The following is a 19,435-nucleotide window of genomic DNA, read 5'->3' as shown; positions in this document are numbered from 1 at the left end:
CGCGCAGATGCAAACAGGGCCTTAGAGGTGGGCCTTCGTAAGGGGGCCAGCATAGCCTGCCCGCTCGCTATCTCATTGGCCTAAAGACTGCTTGTTACCAATCAGAGCAGTCTGTGGTGGAACACCCACTAGGAAATGGAGTCCGCCACCATGGAGATGCCAGTACTCCAACATCAACACCAGCCCCAATAGGCTGCACGAACAGCCAAGTCAGGATGTTTGAAGAAAATGTGGCAAAGAATAAAACCACGAATCGACGCAGGCACCCAGCAAGCAGAATTGTGAAAGGAATGCCTGCAGGTGGCAGAGTCTAAGATTAAGAAACAAAGGGACACAAGGGTGAAGAAAATGTAATTCTGGCCTTGCACCCAACTCTCCAACTGACCCGTATTTGTAAGAGGTCGGTGAGATTGGTGGGTGCATTGCTAACATTCATTTTGATGCACCCACCTCCCTCTTTGTTTCCAAATTTGTGGCACTGAACCTCAGCAGGCAGCCCTTTCAGTATAGGCAGGATGAAAGGGCTGCCTGAGGAGTTAGTGCTAGAAGGGGCAACTCTGGCAGAGCCCCGTCTCGTGGTCACTTTTTGCAGATTGATGGGTTACTGACCAGACTAGCCCCAGCCGATTTAAAGCCCTGGTGTCCACTATGGTTTCTGCAGGCAGCCTGGTCTCTGACTGGCAAGAACAAAATGACCTGCTGTGACTGGCCACCCCTCCTGGAACTAGGCCAATCACAGATTAACTGAATATTGTGTGTTGATTGGCCTGACTTTGAGGCTTAGCCAAATCTAGTGAACCTTTCACTTGCTACCACACATTACGCCAGGCGATCACCTTCGAGAAAGAAAGGCCGCCTACAGCAATACTCCTGCTTTCTTCCATTTGTTCTTCTGTCTGCCAATCATATGATGGCTGCACCTGGAAAATGGTGAGAGTACCTGTGCATATGGTCCAAATCCTGGGAAATGATGTATCTGGGCACAGGGTGTAAATACCATACGCGTGGCGCAAACAGTAGGGCACATGCTGGCAAAACGTGAAATATGATGAGAATAAAAGCATCCGGCGAGAACGGCTCATTCTTTTGCCGTCTTCTCCACTAACGCCCCAGATCTCTACCTACCTGTGTGTGCCAGCCAATTCTTTTCTCTTTTAAACTTTCAGAGCACATGCCAAAAGAATCACCCTTTTCAATACTTGCTAACATTCCTGTTGTGGCATTCCGCCCTGGCAATTTGGATGGCATTGTCAAGGGTGACCTCCTTTTCTTGTATGAACTTGTCCTGCACTTTCCTAGAGTTAGTGTGAACGACGAGCATGTTGCAGATGACCTGTTCTGCGTTTTCGCCAAAGGCGCATAGAGAAGCCAGCTCCCTCATCCTGGTGATGTAGTCGTCCACGGGTTCGCTCCCTTCTTGTTTGCGGGTGTAGAAACTCAGCCTGTGCAGTACAACGTTCTCCTTATTGGTGAACCTCTTCACAATGCGACGAGTCGCTTCCTTGTAGACGTCATCGTCGTCGTCATCATCGGCCGCAGGTATTGCCTTCAAACTGGCAAAAATGCGCTGACTTTCAACCCACAATGCATTTAACAGCATCACCCTCTTCCTGACGGGGGCATACCGCGTGCCGCCCACTGCTTCCAGATAGGTGGAGAAAAGGGGCTCCCACTGCATCCATGGAATTGCTGGTGTCCCTGGTGAAGGGAGAAAGGCAGGGGGCGGTGTGGCGCCTTGCATGGTGGGGCCGTCGGGCTTTTGGTATCCTCGGCGCCAATTATGTTATGGCCTTAAGGGACGACAGGACGCTGTAGTGAGTTCTAACCGACTTTATTTAATGACAACCGGTGTGGACCCTTATATGTCCAAACTCAAATCAAGCACTTACTTACAGTTCAGTTCAGGACTTCCCCAGTTGAATCACTGTGGGAAGTGTGTGCACTATGATGGCACGCTGTAAGCTTCTAGGGCCCCCATGTAGCCTCCTGTGGCTGTGGTGTTACACCCTAAAAGCTGTGCTGTAAGGCTGCTGCAAGTTCTCACTTTCTCAGCACCTCATCAGGAGCAGCGCTGTGTTGCGACCGCTTCATCTGGCGAGCTGCCAGCTCTGAAGCGGGAACGTTTTCCCGCGCAGCGTGGGCTCGCGAGATCACGTTATGTGCGATCTCGCGAGAAACCGCTCCCGCGATCGTGTGATGTCCCCACAATTCCGTCCTGTCATATCTGTGGGAGAACCGATTGTAAGTGGATAGAGGCGGCATAGTTAAGACTACGCAGCAGGGCGGAACCAGGAACATGACCATGCCCAGTGCAGTGGGTAAGCGCGGAAGAGACACATGAAAGGGGGCACACAGGTCGCTATAGCAGGGCGGAACCAGGCACATTGCCATGCCGGTGCAGTGGGTAAGCACGGAAGAGGCAAATGAAAGGGGGCACACAGGTCGCTATAGTGGGTGGAACCAGGAACATGACCATGCCAGTGCAGTGGGTAGGCACGGAAGAGACGCATGAAAGGGGGCACACAGGTCGCTATAGCATGGCGGAACCAGGAACATGACCATGCCCGGTGCAGCGGGTAAGCGCGGAAGAGGAAAATGAAAGGGGACACACTGGTAGCTATAATGCTAGGTTCGCAACACCTATACGAGTGGCGGTTGAAGTCGCCCTTGTCATTATTATCATTCAAATGGTGTAAAGCCATGCGCATTTTCGCCGTCGTTTCGGAAATGTGTAGGTTTTATTTTTTCCTTCCTGTAGAAACGGAAATAATAGTTCTTAATCATTTCAATTTTTCGACAGATTTCGAGTGGCTCTAGTCGTGTGTTTTAGAGCACGGCTGATCGTCTCACCGGCGTTAGTGGGCACGGCAAAGCGTGCACAGGGAACACGCCGTTTGTTCGCGCGGACAGCCTGCTCTGCCCACGCCTCAGGGGGATGCTCGGCGCGGGCCTCCACCGCTCTACTGGCATGCGCGATTCCAGTCTAGGGGGGCTGTGCACTTGTGCGGTGTGTATCCTGCAGATGGGAGGGGGCTCCGCCAGACACCCAGATCCAAGAACGGGTAGAGAGTCAGAAAGGCAAGGACGGTGAACAGGGTGAAGAGGAAAAGACAAGGAGGGGGCTGTGTATGGGGATTAACAAAGACACAAAGAGAGAGGACGCGAAGGAGACAGCGCAGAAGAAAGTAGAAAGAGAAGAGGGGTGTGCAAGAATGATGGGACTGCACCAATGGAGAAAGTTCCAGAAGGATACCTCAACATTCTTCATTAAGGAATTTGATTTGGCACAGTCCAAATCAGATCCACAGTTCACGTGCATTGGCTGTCACACGTGCGTGTGCCATCAGGAAACACCTGTACGATCACTTCGGATTCCCAAACAAGAATTGGCAGGTGGGCAGCTTTTAGACTCAAATACAGCAATGATATTTCAGAAGTAAAACTGGAAGCAGGACCCGGCACCCTGAGATCTAGGGCCGGGGCTGTACTCCATAAGAAGCCGCAGTGGCGCAAATCACCAGTAGTTAAGGATAGTTTGTAGAACACATTTTCAACTCAATGTTGCTTCTTGCCAGTGAGGCTTTTGCATTACCCTGCATCAATGCCTTCTTTTGCTTAGTGATGCTAAACTGGAGATGCAAATCTCGTAGTGGTGGTGACTAATTCCGATAGCAAGTACACCAGGAGTGCGGAGGAGTAGAAAGGGGGATGTGGCGCACTACACGGGGCTAACAGAAAGAGTCGCCCCCCAAAAATCCAGGGCTTCTGTCGACGTCACGGATACAATATGCGTCTTTGTTGTAAATACACCTACCTGTGGCCAGCAGGCATCGAACTACGATGCTACGGTTGCTACCCTTCTCCAAAGGCACTGACCTAGATGTGTGGAAGGTTCCCGGGGGGAGGGGGGTGTCGAGACGCAAGTTGGATGAACCGAGACCCGATGGAATGTCCGTAACATCACCGGTGCCCAATCAGGGAGCGCGGCCTAGCTCGCAATGTGACTGACGTGCTTTAAAAAGTGCGCGAACACCGAAGCCGGTGAGATTCTACCCACGCACGGAGACACGTACGACTGACGAAGAGCTCCAAGCACGCCCCGCTGCGCACCTCTGCGTCAAGTGCTCGCAGAAGCCCGTTCCCGCGTCCAAGGCCCGATACCGCACTCTCGGCGGTGTGCCGTCCACCTCGCCACCAAAACCCGGTATTGGTATTTAGGTTTACTATAATTATTGTAAAAATACGTATAGCCATTCAAGAGCTGCTTTTTTCCAAACTACCTCGTTAAAAACACGTAACACGAATGCCAGCACCTTCGCCATAAAATATGATGTGAACAAACTCTAAACTAGTCGGTCTCCTGAGAGCAAACTGGCGTAGTTACCTATGTACAAACATTTCCAAACAGCCAGTCGGGGGATGCTGCTAAGGCCGGATTGGAGGATGAAAGGGGCTCTCGGCCTGAATGTCCCAGAGCCCCCACAAGGTCCCCTGTATCCCTAAAAGGTAAGGACAGAACCCTGGTAGGGGGTTCGCCACCAGCCAACAGCTGCATTTGTACTTGTTAGGCAACAACATCGATCTGAGATCTGCCTGGGGCTTGAAACTATCCAACCACATATCCAAGGTGAGGCGGGAAGCTCACTGGCTACCAATCAAGGCACGCATTGATTTTCAAACCCTATCCATCACCCATCTCTTCTTACACAACACTGCCCCCCACCTCACCCACCATAGCTCCAAAAACTCTAAGAAAAAACCTATCGAACACAGCCTGCGCTCCACAGTGGTCCTAGCAGGCAGGAAAGAATGGGTTTTGTTTTAAAATAAAAGTGTAGGAAGCCATTAAACCTTGAACTTCAGTGCACTGCACTGAACTTTCCCTTAAAGAGCAGGCCCATTTGTTTGTGGGTTTGTATTGTGGGTGGGTTTGTATAGAGGGGGTGGAGATGGGTTTGTGGAGAGCGGGGGCAGGGCAGCAAGGAACATATTTCCACTATGGCGCGCTCCTCCTCCTCCACTTTACTCAGCACCCCCAGATTCACTAGAAAAAGAGCGGGAGCAACCTGCTCCACCACCACGGCCCCTCCCCTTTGGAACACTCTCCCACCCAGCATCGGAGATGATCCCTCCTACCCGACCTTTCCCAAAAACATCAAAACAGTACTACTCAACAAATATGTCTAACCTGGCATGCATGCTTCTGCATTATTTGTAATGACAACCTGTGATTTGTAACCACCAAGAGACCACGTTTTTTCATATGCCCTGTCTGCCTGTAATGTAACCTCTAGCGCCGTGATACCTCCGGGTCCTGGGCGCTATCAACAAATGAAATAAATATACGTGCCCGGTTTAGGAAGGGTTAACCCAGCTGCCCTGCATAAACCTGCGCGTTTCCAGGCCTGTAGGGGCGCTCTTTGCTCAGTCCCTTAGTACCCGCGACTATTTGCTTGTATTTAAGCGCCCTCTTTGTGGTCGGTCTATATTTCATTGCTGCTCTTCGCCTTATCTTCCATTGCCCCCTGCCCTCAATTAACGTCCTCCCGTAGTTTCTCGTTACTGAAACCAGCTGCAGGTGCCCGGCAACTCCCGCAGGGACACCCGGGGCAACCCTCGGCCCTTTAACCTGCACTTTCACGGGGGAACTTCGAGTAAGCAGCTTATATGTGCGCTCCATGTTTTCCTCGCGAAATAATGTGGCACAGGTGTGTGTGTATACGGGGGATGGTGGGGGGCATGGAGCACTAATTGAATAAATTATGCCATTAGGTCCTCATTATAAAGAGTGCCTCTCCGGAGGAACGCCGGCACGGATACATAATTAACTTTCCATGTGATTCTTAACTAAATATTGCTTCTCGGCTCCCCACGTGTCTGCAGTCAAATCCTGCGCACTCACATGCACTGTTTAACTAAAGTATGCACCCCCTAATGCATGTGTCAAGAAAAAACGCGCCGCCCCATTTGCCTTAAACGTCTCAAGTACTTTTAAACTAATACACCCCAGGTACCTGTAAGTAAACAATTCAACCCCCTCTTTTGGAGCTAAACAACGCACACACTCGCCGACCTTTACTAGAAGAAAGGGCCCATTTCCGCTGCGAGTACATGCTGCGCTACAGACATTATTTGAAAGCACCGAAATCCCAAAGCGCTGCCCTGTTTAATCCGTTTGAATGGAGCCCTACGCCCCATACCCCGCGCACACACAGAACTTCCTAGTGCTGGAGTTTATAGCATGCCCTGATATCCCCTCCTGTGAAGACCTCCGCTGCCCCCCACACGCTGCGTTACTCAAAGACTCGAACCGGACCATCAATGTCCTGTTGGTTATCTGTACTCTTCGTTCCGTCGTAACACGGTGCTGTCCTATTGGCCAATCGGCTGCAGTGGACGTGTATGCCATTTACTTGCTCAAAGGCACGTCCTGGTTTGCTCCCAGTCGCATTAATCCCAGGTCATCTTAACCGCCCCCCTCTCCTTTCACACCTGCTCCCGCCCCGCATGACTTTGCTCGGGGGTGCGGCGCAGCTCCATCCCTTCGCTTCTTGACCTTCCTCTGAGGAGGTCCTGTCTTCAGCAGCAATAATCATCGACGAAAAGAGACCCCTGCCTCATGTGCGTCCTCCAGTCACAGCGGCAATCTATGCGAGGTGCTGATCTGTGTCGAAAAACACTACTGCGCGCTATAGTGGTACGTTCAACTGTAGGGCGGGAGTAATGCGGACCAATGAGATAATAATAAGAGCGGATATTCCACCCGTGTCTACGCGCGCTAATGGTTGATGTTATTAGTTACCACATTCGTAGTGTTCAATGTGATCTATCGTGGAAGGATTAAGGGGCTAGGAAACCAATACAGAGGAAAGAGAGGCCGGCGAGAAAATGAAGCCACGAGCAGAGAGGCCAGCAAGAAAATGAAGCCACGAGCAAAGAGAGGCCAGCAAGAAAATGAAGCCCGAGCAGAGAGTACAGCGAGAAAATTAAGCCACGAGCAAAGAGAGGCCAGAGAGAAAGAGTCCAGTGAGAAAATGAAGCCATGAGCAAAGAGAAGCCAGCGAGAAAGAGAGGCCAGCAAGAAATTGAAGCCACGAGCAAAGAGAGGCCAGCGAGAAAATGAAGCCACAGAGAGTGCAGCGAGAAAATGAAGCCACAAGCAGAGAGGCCAGCAAGAAAATGAAGCCCAAGCAGAGAGTACAGCGAGAAAAGGAAGCCACGAGCAAAGAGGCAAGCGAGAAAGAGTCCAGAGAGAAAATGAAGCCACGAGCAAAGAGAAGCCAGCGAGAAAGAGAGGCCAGCGAGAAAATGAAGCCCGAGCAGAGAGTACAGCGAGAAAAGGAAGCCACGAGCAAAGAGAGGCAAGCGAGAAAGAGTCTAGCGATAAAATGAAGCCACAAGCAAAGAGAGGGCAGAGAGAAAATGAAGCCACGAGCAAAGAGAGGGCAGAGAGAAAATGAAGCCACGAGCAAAGAGAGGGCAGAGAGAAAATGAAGCCACGAGCAAACAGAGGCCAGCGAGAAAATGAAGCCACAAGCAAACAGAGGCCAGCGAGAAAATGAAGCCACAAGCAAAGAGAGGCCAGCGAGAAAATGAAGCCACGAGCAAACAGAGGCCGGCGCGAAAACGAAGCCACGGAGCAGTCAGCGAGAAAGAGAGGCCAGCAAGAAAATGAAGCCACGAGCAAAGAGAGGCTAGCAAGAAAATGAAGCCACGAGCAAAGAGAGGCTAGCAAGAACATGAAGCCACGAGCAAACAGAGGCCAGCGAGAAAATGAAGCCAACAGCAAACAGAGGCCAGCAAGAACATGAAGCCACGACAGGGGCCAGTACAAAAATGAAGCCACGAGCAAACAGAGGCCAGCGAAAACATGAAACCACGAGCAAACAGAGGCCAGCGAGAAAATGAAGCCATGAACAAAATGAGACCGGCAAGAAAAAAAAGCCACAAGCAAAGAGAGGCCAGTGAAAAAGAGAAGCCACGAGCAGAGAGGCCAGTGAGAAAGAGAAGCCACGAGCAAACAGAGGCCAGTGAGAAAATGAAGCCACGAGCAAAGAGAGACAAGCGAGAAAATGAAGCCACAAGCAAAAAGAGGTCAGCAAGAAAGAGAGGCCAGCGAGAAAATTAATCCATGAGCAAAGAGAGGTCAGCGAGAAAGAGAGGCCAGCGAGAAAATGAAGCCACAAGCAAAGAGATGCCAGCGAGAAAATGAAGCCACAAGCAAAGACATGCCAGCGAGAAAATGAAGCCACGAGCAAACAAAGGCCAGCGAAGAAATGAAGCCACGATCAGAGAGGCCAGCGAGAAAATGAAGCCACGAGCAAACAGATGCCAGCGAGAAAATGAAGCCACGAGCAAAGAGATGGCAACAAGAAAATGAAGCCACGAGCAAACAGAGGCCAGTGAGAAAATGAAGCCACGAGCAGCGAGGCCAGTGAGAAAATGAAGCCAGGAGCAAACAGAGGCCAGCGAGAAAATGAAACCACGTTTAATACACCACTATATGGGCAGTACCCCTACCCCTCCCCCCACACCCCAATCCTATCTGAGTGTGCTAACTGTTGTGATTATTAGTTTATTGGGTCCAGTGTGGTGATATGTTTGTTGGGGTTGTCATTGTATAGAATTCAGATGAACGTTGAAAAAATGCCCAGGAACCCACTAACAACTTTCAAATATTCTGCTTACCGACTCTAAAACACAGAACAACATACTAGATACCCCTACAAAACATAAGACCATCACAAACCACAAAGAACTACACACAACACTGAACAGTAAACAAAGGCAACCAGACAAACTGCTCACAAATCCACACACCAGGCACAACGTTACAACCACCTAGCAGCTCATCAAAGCCCTTGCACTTTTCCCTCTCAATCCCACTAACAGAGCTCCCCCGCCCTCCTTCCTTTTGCGATCCCCCAGAGCGGCGAGCGCCAAGAGGCCACGCAGGTAAAAGAGCCAATAGCATAGCATAGTACATCATCGACCTCGGAAGGATTAGTCAAAATCAAATCTGGCTGACCTGACTTATCGGTACTGCCAGTAAGAGATTCAGATCAGTGCAAGGCAGACTCAGCCTTTCATCCTTCCAAGGTCAATGCACGTTATGTGAGTGATACTCAAAGCGCCGCGAAACGGCTGTGCATGATGCGCTATTGGCGAAGGATTGGGTACACTTGCCATTGGGCACTGGCATAGATGTGATCTAGCAGATAATGGAATCCCGCCTGGCATGCATTGTGTCTAGTCCTTTAGGCTTCCGCTGTGTACGTGCCTAGTCCCTGGGGCGGCGTTGCAATAGCGGTAAAGCGCTTGGATAACCGCATGAGAGAGTAGCAGCGTGGGGGCGGCCCTTGTAAACAACATACTCATAGGAAGTTATTATAATAATAACCTGTTTGTTTATATAGCGCTTTACATAGGGCATAGGTACATACATTACTATTATTATCCAATTGCATGTGGTACTCATTCATCGATCTCGCAAGGATAAAAGGCTGAGTTGACCTTGCTAAAAGGCTGAGTTGACCTTGCCGCGACTTGTACCTGCAGCCTACAGATCAAAGACAGATTATAGCAAGGAGCGTGTAACCCACAGACACACACACAAACGCTCCCTACAAACCCCATTGGGGACATTGGTGTGCCCTCACCTCACTGATCCTGACCGGCAAATCTGAAGAAAGCCCCTCAAGAGGGTCCCTGGAAGCCCCGTAATCGCCTCTAGCTGATGCCGGGGTCACTCCTAAATGATTTAGAAACACAGCTGGGCCTATACCAAACGGCTTCCCTGAGTGTGGCTCAACGCTAGAGCACCCATTCGTTTTTTTGTATTTGCTTGTTTTTGAGGGAAAGTGAAAGGGGGTGTCCACGTCGAGCCCTTTCTGGTCCTTATGCTCAGACTCTCCACTCTTTCGAAGGAGGTGTGAAACTTGCACCAAAAACGCTTACTTTCCAGTCCCCGTTTTCCACGTTATAAAACGGTACGGTAGTGGGCTAATTATTTCTTAGATTCTCCATCCCACCTACTACTACATGATCAATCTGCTGTGCACTGGATCATTCAGGGGCGGCCCAGGCTGTGCGCAAGGCTCCTGTGAGCGGGCATGGCCAAGGGTTCGAGTCTCGGGACAGTCTGCGAAGCGGGAGGCGCGGATATCGGAGTTTTCATTTCAAAAGCACCCCTGACCAAGGGGACAGCTGCAGGAATAAACCCTTGCCCTTGGGGCCTGGTTTACAAAACGTTTCTCCATGGGGGGTTTCACGTTGAGAAAGGCTTTTTTTAAATCAGGCCCTCGGTCTCTGACACCAGGGCAGCCTGCACTTTGAAGGTGCGTGTCAGGCAGGACCGTTCCTCCAGCTGGGGTAGAGACATCTCAACTTCCACGTCAGCACCTAATGAGGGGTGCGATTCCTCTCGGTTTCCTGTCATGTAAGCGTTTATCACTTCTTTCTCTGGGGGTCCACGGCCGCGAGCCGATAATGCATCGTATTTTAAAGTGCGCATGCTTGCGGCCTGCTTATTTGGCTCGTGTTGGTCATGGGCTGCATGTTGGGAATTCGCATTACCTGTGTGCGCCACGTGGGTGGGTGTGGCCTCGGAAGTTCTCGTGCTCCGAGGAAGGGAGGGATCACTTGACGGGGAGGGGGAACCTCAATGTATGGACTCCCGGTGTGAGTGGCTATTGCTACTCCCTTCAGAATGCAGTGAGCTGCCAAAGGAGATTGGCCTTCAACCTGCTTTCTCTATATGTGTTTTAAAATGTTTGACAATCGGTTATTTATTCCATATCTCGTGCCGCCCGATATTATTTGCACACACGACTTTCATGTGTCTTGTCACACGCGGCCTGTAATAAGACTTTGCAGTGCAGTACTGGGCTCCGCAGCGCGTACTGCCAGTGCGGGTACATGCGCCTCTGCGCTGCGCAGTGGGTGTGTGGGGGCTCCCATCATACATCGGCATGCCACTCTTGCCATCCTTTGAGGAGAACTGAAGTCTCCCATGTGCGGGGGGAGACTTGTGGCCACTTCTCCCCACCCCGTAAGTATACCGCAGGATGTTAGATTAAACAGGAAAACGGTGCAAGCCACAATCAGTGCTGCAGTAGCGCGGAGATGCCCAGCGACGCATCGAGGCTGGCGTGTGCAGTGTGGGTCGTTTACAGACCTGTTGATCTGCCAGGGAACTGCCGACAGGCCCGCCATCTCGCCCCACTTGCTTGCCCTTAGCACAATGCGCTTTGGGGCCGGGGTCTTCCCATGCCAGACCACAAGTAGATCCGATCACGGCTCGCCCACTCACACTCAGCCCACTATCAATCACGCACAGGACACACCCACACACAGCACGTGTTTCACTCACTTAGCATACACCCACATTCATTCCTACAATACCACCCCATACCAGCGCGAAACTGGCAAGCCCATGCCCGCCTCTCCTGCCACTCACACACTGCCGGGTGCACCGCCCCCCCTCCATCTCGTCCCTCCCGCTGAGCTGTTCCATGTTAGCAGGCGGTGTCCACCATGCGAACTTCACACTAAGGTACCTGGCCCGTTCACTTCGCAGTCCTCCCCGGACACTAACCATGCCCCATAGACCAGACCACAGCGCCTTGATTCTATAGGTTAAACTTGTGAGGCGCTGTGCGCATGCCGGTTCCGATAGAGCCCAGCCACTGATCTGCACACTGCGTCTCACGGCCCTCTCACCTGCTTATTCCAGAGGCCTGACCCCCGCGCTGTAAGAATCTTGGTCCCTTCCACCCTCCTGCCATCCGGGCATCCTAGGATGCATCTAAAACGCGTAAAGACCCGGGCAGCCACCTTTCCTGTAGTGGCTCTTGCACATGCCCTCCCCACCAGAGGCGCACACGAGTCCACCCCTACAGCGACAGGGCCCTCTGCCCCTGTCCTGCGCACCCTCATTCCCCCGGGGCCATACATGTATGCCCACGCGGTAGTACGGCACCTGCCCTATACAGTACCCCTGCCTGTGATACGTCCCCTTGCTTTTCTCGCTACCTAATAGCTCTGGCAGGGATCTCCGTAGTGGGGGCGCCCCCGCTGCTGCAGCGGAGACTGTCTATGCTGCAGGCCTGGGCTCCTCCGGCCCCGCGTGTGCCCTTCTCCGCATACTGTGGCAGGTGATCGCATCACACCTGCCTCCCCGTACACCCACGTCCTCCTAGCCCCGCCCATTTAAATGTCTACTTGACCAGCTCTGCCGACATGCCCCGCCCCGAACAGTTCGGTCCACTTGCCCGCTACACCCCCCGGAGCCAGTGCCACTCTCCTGGTTGTTCTTGGGGGACGGCGATACGCTTACTGTCAGACTCCTTCCCCGGCCAGTTCCTGGAACCCTCTCAGAGTTGATCTTTCACAGAACTTTCCGCGTGGCGGGGCAGCCCCTGCACACGGCTGCTCTCGCGCATTGTGCAACTTACAGTCCCATGCCCCAACCCCTGCACCGCGCACGGATGCTGTTCTTGCCCTCAAGTTGGTACTGCCCTAACACTGCCACCCTCTTTCCCTGGAACTCTTTCCGGCCTCTCTCTGGGTAGTTTTTGCACAGATATGCACAGTGCGTGTTGGTACGGAGCGTTAGCTTTACACTGCCAGCCCAATGAGCCCATCTCCCCATATTGACCTCCGACCCTCTCCTCTGCTTACTATGCACAGGCCCGCCCACCACCTGTCCATCTGCGTCCTGTCAGTGGCCTGGCGTTACCCGCCCTGCCCTATTCGCCCATGTGTTCTTTGAGAGGACTGCACAAACTACAAGCTCCAATCACCCCCGTTCTGTGTACTGGCCTTCTCACCAGGCTGTTCTTGCACTGGCCTACTCTAATAGTAGTATTGCCACCCTCCTCCCCCGTAGCACACCTGCCCCTCTCACCTGGCTGTTTTAGGAAAGGCATGTGCACAAGTTGCCCCCTCCTGCCCCGCCCCCTCTCACCTGGTTGTTATCATACAGGCTCAGGCACATGTTAGCACTGCCCTGTTCACAGCCACCCTCCTGTCCCGTACACCAACTGTCCCCTCACCTGGTTGTTTTTGCACAGACCTGGGCACAAGTTGCCCCCTCCTGTCCCGCACCCTCTTACCTGATTGTTTTTGCACAGGCGGGCACAAGTTGCCCCCTCCTGCCCCGCCCCCTCTCACCTGGTTGTTTTTGCACAGGCCTGGGCACAAGTTGCCCCCTCCTGCCCCGGTCCCCTCACCTAGTTGTTTTTGCGTAGGCCTGGGCACTTGTTGTATAGGAGATATATAAATAAATTATCATATCATATCATACCTGATTGTTATCACACAGGCTCGGCCAACCGTTACCACTGCCCTGCACAAAGCCACCCTCCTGCCCCGTACCCCACCTACCCCTCTCACCTAGTTATTTTTGCATAGGCCTGGGCACATGTTATATAGGAGCTATATAAATAAACTGGCATATCATATCATACCTGGTTGTTATCACACAGGCTCGGGCACACGTTACCTCTGCCCTGGGCGCTGCCACCCTCGCTCTGCCCCTCTCACCTGGTTGTTATCACACAGGCTCGGGCACACGTTACCTCTGCCCTGGGCGCTGCCACCCCTCTGCCCCTCTCACCTGGTTGTTATCACACAGGCTCGGGCACACGTTACCTCTGCCCTGGGCGCTGCCACCCCCTTGCCCCTCTCACCTGGTTGTTCTTGCACAGGTCTGCCCACATGCTGGTGCCGTCCCCGCCCCGCATGAGCACGTGGTAGGTGAAGAAGTAGATGCCGGGGATCGAGCAGGTGAACTTGCCCGTGGTGGGGTCGTAGTGGTTGCCCAGGTTGGTCACCACGTCGTCGAACTTGAGCAGCTCGTAGCCCTCGTGTTGGCGCTTGAGGCCGGCGTAGAAGGCAATCTTGGGCACAGTGCTGTAGGTGGCGGCGCTGATAGCCCCCGCTGCGTTCAGCCCCGGGGTGCCGGGGGGCCCCGGCAACCCCGGGCGCCCCGGTTCTCCGCGCTCCCCCGCGGGCCCCGGCTCACCCGGTGGACCTCGGGGCCCCGCCTTGCCCGGCCGGCCGGGCTCCCCCTTGGGTCCCTGGATGAAGGTGGGCAAGGACTGCAGAAGCGGGTCCGCGGGGCTGGCGGCGCTGGGCGGCTGCCGGGTCCCGTAGGGGTCGCAGACCATGCGGCAGGTGCCCAGCATCTCGTAGTGAGCCGAGGTACCAGCCGAGCTGACCAGCACCGGGATGAGGACGACCAGCAGCAGCACCATGACCACTCCCAGCGCCCCGGCAGCCACCAGCCTGCGCCGGCCCACCAGCCGACTCAGCGCGGGCCGATCCTCCTGCCTGCCCTTGGACGAAATCTTGAAGGCTGTCGGGGTCCCCCACAGAGCCGTAAAGCAAGCACCGGGTGTCCTTCTGGGAGGGGGGGGGGGCTGGTGTCGGACGGCAGCCTCCGGGGCAATGCGAGACTCCGGCCACAAAGCCCTCAAAGTGGTGCTGGGCCCCTCGCGGAGCACGTCTGCCCCCTCAGCAGAGATGCCCCTTGGCAATGATACGGTGGATTGCGGAATAAGCGCGCTCCTCACTCACGTCCCGGCTCCTCACAGCTGCATATCCACCTGTGGTGGCGGGGAGTGTCCGACAGCCTCCCGGCGCCTCAGCAGATCACACACTTTTATGCACTAATGACCATCGACGTTTGCCCTTTTTTTGCACACTGCGCGACTTCTGCTGAACTTTCCCTCTGCGGTTCCCGTTTGTCGCTGTCTGCTCGGGGACGCCTGCAGTCGCCCTCTGTGCCAGGAGAGAGACGGAGCAGAGCTGACAGAGGGTCCTCCCTGAGAGGAGATTTGACGCTGGGCCTGGGAGGGAGCTCTGGAACCGGAGATCCCTGCCCACTCCCCCCACTCCTTCTTCATTAGAGGATGAGTCTGGCGGCGACACACTGGGGCACCCCTTCAGGGGGCAGGGGAGAGGGGCGGGTGAGAGACAGAATGGCAAGAGGAAAAGGGCGAGGCAGGGGCGTGGATGAGTGGCGTGTGACAGCGGAAGACCAGCGCGTCGAGAGGGTCAGGACAGGTAAGGGCAGAAAGGGGTGAGAAGTGGAGCGATTGTAAGGGAGTTGCGCGATACGTTGCGCGATACTGAGCAAATCAAACAGTGCGTGAGCGAGATGGAGAGTGGGTTAGGGATAAGAGAGACTATTTTAAGTGCAATATGAAACAGGGAACTTCAAAACGATGGAGTGAGAGATAACTGGAGAACAAATGGGACGGAACAAAACACTATGGAGACCCATAGATCTGCAATATTTCACGCTGCTTAGTGGTAGCCCGGCCCGCCTTGGCATGTCCCCCTGAGACTGCCCCAATTCTATACTGGACAGGAAATCATTACTGTGATCTTCTGCTCTGGAATAAGGCAGGGACGTCATGCCACCAAAATGGCAGGGGAAGTGACATCACCCGACCCTTGACATCTGATGACATCACAGGAAGGGATGCCATTTCACACCACTCCAAAGTGACATCAGTGGAAGCGATGGGACATGACCTTTCACCCCTTGGCAAAACAGCAAGTGACATCACATAGCATTGTTCCTAAGTACACTACAAAAAATTTGGTTACAATATCACTGTAATGTGATATACATTTCATATAAGAATGGATCACCATATGTATCGTTAATATCGGTGTGTATAGGCCCATATAACCAAAATACTGTGAATGCAAGCAGATGTCCAAGGCCAAATGATAATGATGGATAATCATATAGCACTTACGCATACGTACATACGATATCACCCAATCTGTGTTGGTACTCATTTATCAACCTCAAAAAGATGAAAGTCTGACTTGGTTTTGCCGGGGTTCGAACCTACAACTTGCAGATCACACACACACATCAAATCAGCAAGCACTCAACCCCCTGAGCTATCTTACCCACTATAGTAAAATGATCAAGCCCAAAGCAAATAACACTCTGTAGTGGATACCATCAAACTGGTAACTGAGATGTAACAGGAGGCCAGTTCTTCTGCGGGTCTGGTGAAAAGTTAGCCACATGTCAAGCCTGCGTGGATGTACTTTTCAGACTTTAAAGGTTGGCAACATACATACCACTGGGAGGGCTCAATACTGTGTATTAAAGAATTTAGAGTAGCACAGGAAAAGCAGCGCACTCACACGGCATCCCATACTCTGGGCATTCGTTACCGCCTACGTGGAAACAAACATCCTGAACAGCATGCCATGGAGATGGGAAAGATAGATACATTACAGGAAAGCATTAATTGTGGCACAATGAAATCAAGGTGCTATGGTCAAACATTTCTACATAGTACACAATCTTTTAGGCACAACGATTTTGTCAAGTGACCGAGGAAACCGAGATGGAATGTCTTGTGATGATAAACGGTAGAAAAAAACATGCTACAACTGCAACTTGCGAAAAGCAAAATACATAGTCCGAAATGGATGCTTATTCTACTCTAAATGCTTTTTGGATGTTTTTTGTCTGCATTGTGAATTTGAGGTGTTTAAGAACAGACTGAATCGGTGACTCACCCCATGAAGTGTGCCTGAAATACACCTTGAATGAGTCTAGCAATTAGTGTATAGAATTCCAGAAAGACACATTATTTGTTATTCTTACTCAAGAGATATGTTTGCCTAAGCAAACATATCTCTTACTTTCTGATCCATCCATCTCACCAATCACTTGCCCTGCTGGGGGTGCCCCTTTGCATTCAGACAGGGTAAAGTTGCTGGTTAAAGGAAGCACAGTTCGAGGTGAGCGGTCTGATTCAGCGTTCAAGTTTTGCGGTTTGATGTGGCCACCAGGGTCAGCTCGACTGGGGTGAAGGTCAGCAGCGAAGATGCTGGTGGATCGAAAAGCGGTTAGAAGCCGGGTTCAACAAACGCGGATCGTGACAGCACCCAGGGTCAGTTTGACAGTCATTTTGATGGCGAAGAAGCTGGTGACTCCATGTGCAGTTAGATATGGGCTGTCCATTTGGCATTTAAAGTTCACAGTTCAATGATGCCCCCAGGGTCTGGTCAACTGTCGAGGAAGATTGGCTATGAAGATGTTAGCAGTTTGAACGGCAGTTCAAAGGCAGCAGGTGCAACAATAAGCTTCTGGATCTCTATATGCTGAAGGTTGCATCAGTAATGTTATACGGAAGCGAAGTCTGGGGACACCAGGACTGCAAATCCTTGGAGGTAGTTCAGAATCACTTTCTGAGACAACTGCCTGGGCTCAGGCTGGTTGTCCAGGTGGCGTCTTAAGGGTTGATCTGGGACTTCAGGGTATCCATTTATTAGCACAATACAGACTCCTATCATACTGGGCAAAGCTTAAATTAGTCTTTGCTGATGATTCTATTGTTGTTTCTGGAGTTTAAGTGTTGGAGGCCTCAGTGAGTGTGATGAAACACAAGTGGTTTAGAACTGGGAACATCCTCTGGCAGGAGTTTCTGTCAGGAGATGGGGAAAACTCAGAGCTAGGTACCTTAAAGCAAGCTCAGGCAAGCAGTTTTACCTGGTAAAAGAGAAAGGCCCTTGAGTCAGAGTTGGCAAATTCCAAATCCTTGCCCTGGTTGGCTTGGTATATTGATTTGAAAACCTTTAAGTTGGGTCCAGGACCTATTACTAAAATAAACTCACATGCAGGCAGAAGGCTGCTGATTTTTGGCACGTTTATATTTACTGCCTCTGTCCAAAAGGATCAGTTGGATGAATGGGTCTGGTAAATGTGGGTGTAAGATAGGGTTTGATGATGATCTGGTTCATTTTCTTCCCATCTCTCCACACTATCATCATTAAAGGAATTAATGGTTAAAACCACATTTTGGAGTAATAAAATTAGGGCTATTAAGGAAGCAATGTTCTTTGTTTCAAACTCAGAGGATATTCCCTTTTTGCATAATTTGGCAGAATTTATAAAAACGGCCTTAAACATGAGACTGCATATTTTGCACAATATGGGCGCATATATCTATATGTTTTTGTCTGCACTGAAGTACACCAGACTGTCTGTTTTAAACTTTTTATGCCTGGAGCACAAAGATTTTAAATTGGGTTTTATGATATTGTATTTATCTTGTTTGTTTCATTGTGTTTTTTTTGTAATGTTAATGGAGAAATTCTAAATAACATTTTTGATTGAACTATAAGCTTCAACTTTGAGCCGACTTTGAGCCGAGGCAATGGCTCTCTCAGCTGGGTCAGGGCTGTGATGAACTGGTTCAAGAGTTCAGAACAGTGGCAAGAAGATAGGTCAAGTGACAAAGGCAGCTTCAGAGGGTCCTTTTGGTTTGACGTGGTCTAACAGACTCGACTCACAGCCCGCAGTGGTTAGACCGTGAAAGTATAGGAATAGTAGCTGTCTTGACTCTAATGTTGCTGTGATTTTCAATTCAGCGACTCTAGGAGAAGATTAGTCCTTGTTCTCGGGCTCCCAACATAGGGGAAGCTGCCACACACCTGAAAGGGTCCTTCAGTACAGTGAGGTCCTGGATAGCTGTAGGGCTCAAAGAGAGGCAGGTCTTGCTCCATCAACAGATCCCTCCGAATGTGCCCTGGGGATGGTTAGGGAGCACAGCTTGCCTCTGCCTTAGGCACTCAGACTTCACCTCCGATGGAGGGCTTTGGAAAGTCACCTCTTCCAAAAGAGGTCCAAATGAATACTTCTTGCACTTCTGGAATGAATAAATGAAGGGATGGGGGACCCCTTTTTATAGACAAATGTCCACAGGATATTGGACAAAATCAGGACTGTTTTAAGGGGTTGAAGCCCTGTCCCTTTGACAAGTGGTATTTCCCTTCTTGCATCATACACTAAAGGAAGTGTGGGAGACAAGAAGCAAGGAGAGGTACAGCGAAAAACAAGATGGTAGAATCCTTCCCTTACTGTGCTGAGCTCTCTCTGACTACTCCAACCTTGCCCCCTTCCCCGACCCATAGCATAAAAGGCCCCTTGTTATCCAACACCCTAGTGTGAGGCTAGTCCATTTCTTTTGGGTGTTCCCTTTGATTCCTGTTTCCCAGGAAAGCTCTTACAGAGGGGCTGTCTTGCTGGAGAGAAATGTTACTTCATCACATAGTCATTAAGTCACTTGTCTTGCTTTGTTTTAAAGGAAGTGGAGGAGATACAGAAAGAAACAGAAAGAAACAAGATGATGGAGTCCTCCTTGAGATATGCTGTGGTCACTGCCTACATTAACTCTGCCCACTTTTCTTGTCAATAGCATCAATGTCCCTTTCGGTATATGGAACCCTGGTGTGAGGCTAGTCCTTTTTTCATGAGTGTGCCTGTTGATTCCTGTTTCCCAGGACAGCTCCTGCTGGGAGGGTTTCCTGCGAAAGTGAGATGTTACCTGACCTCACAAAGGCATAGCCATTCAGTCTCCTGCCCTGTCAGTTGGCAGGGACAGGCTGTCTA

General features: G+C 51.5%; 1 protein-coding gene across 1 annotated transcript in view; it reads right to left on the bottom strand.

Annotated features, from left to right (window-relative positions):
• C1QL3 (complement C1q like 3) overlaps positions 1 to 15,157 on the bottom strand; it is a 271,488-nt gene extending 256,331 nt beyond the window's left edge. The window contains exon 1 of the mRNA XM_069648358.1: positions 13,692 to 15,157. Coding sequence (XP_069504459.1) covers positions 13,692 to 14,258 — 567 coding nt within the window. The 5' untranslated portion in view covers positions 14,259 to 15,157. The remainder of the gene's footprint in view (positions 1 to 13,691) is intronic.
• Positions 15,158 to 19,435: the final 4,278 nt, after the last annotated feature.

This window comes from Ambystoma mexicanum, chromosome 2q (assembly GCF_040938575.1).
Source record: "Ambystoma mexicanum isolate Mex_15411 chromosome 2q, UKY_AmexF1_1, whole genome shotgun sequence".
Lineage (NCBI taxonomy): Eukaryota > Metazoa > Chordata > Amphibia > Caudata > Ambystomatidae > Ambystoma > Ambystoma mexicanum.
The sequence above is the reverse complement of the archived record's forward strand: the minus strand, read 5'-3'. Positions and strand labels throughout refer to the sequence as shown.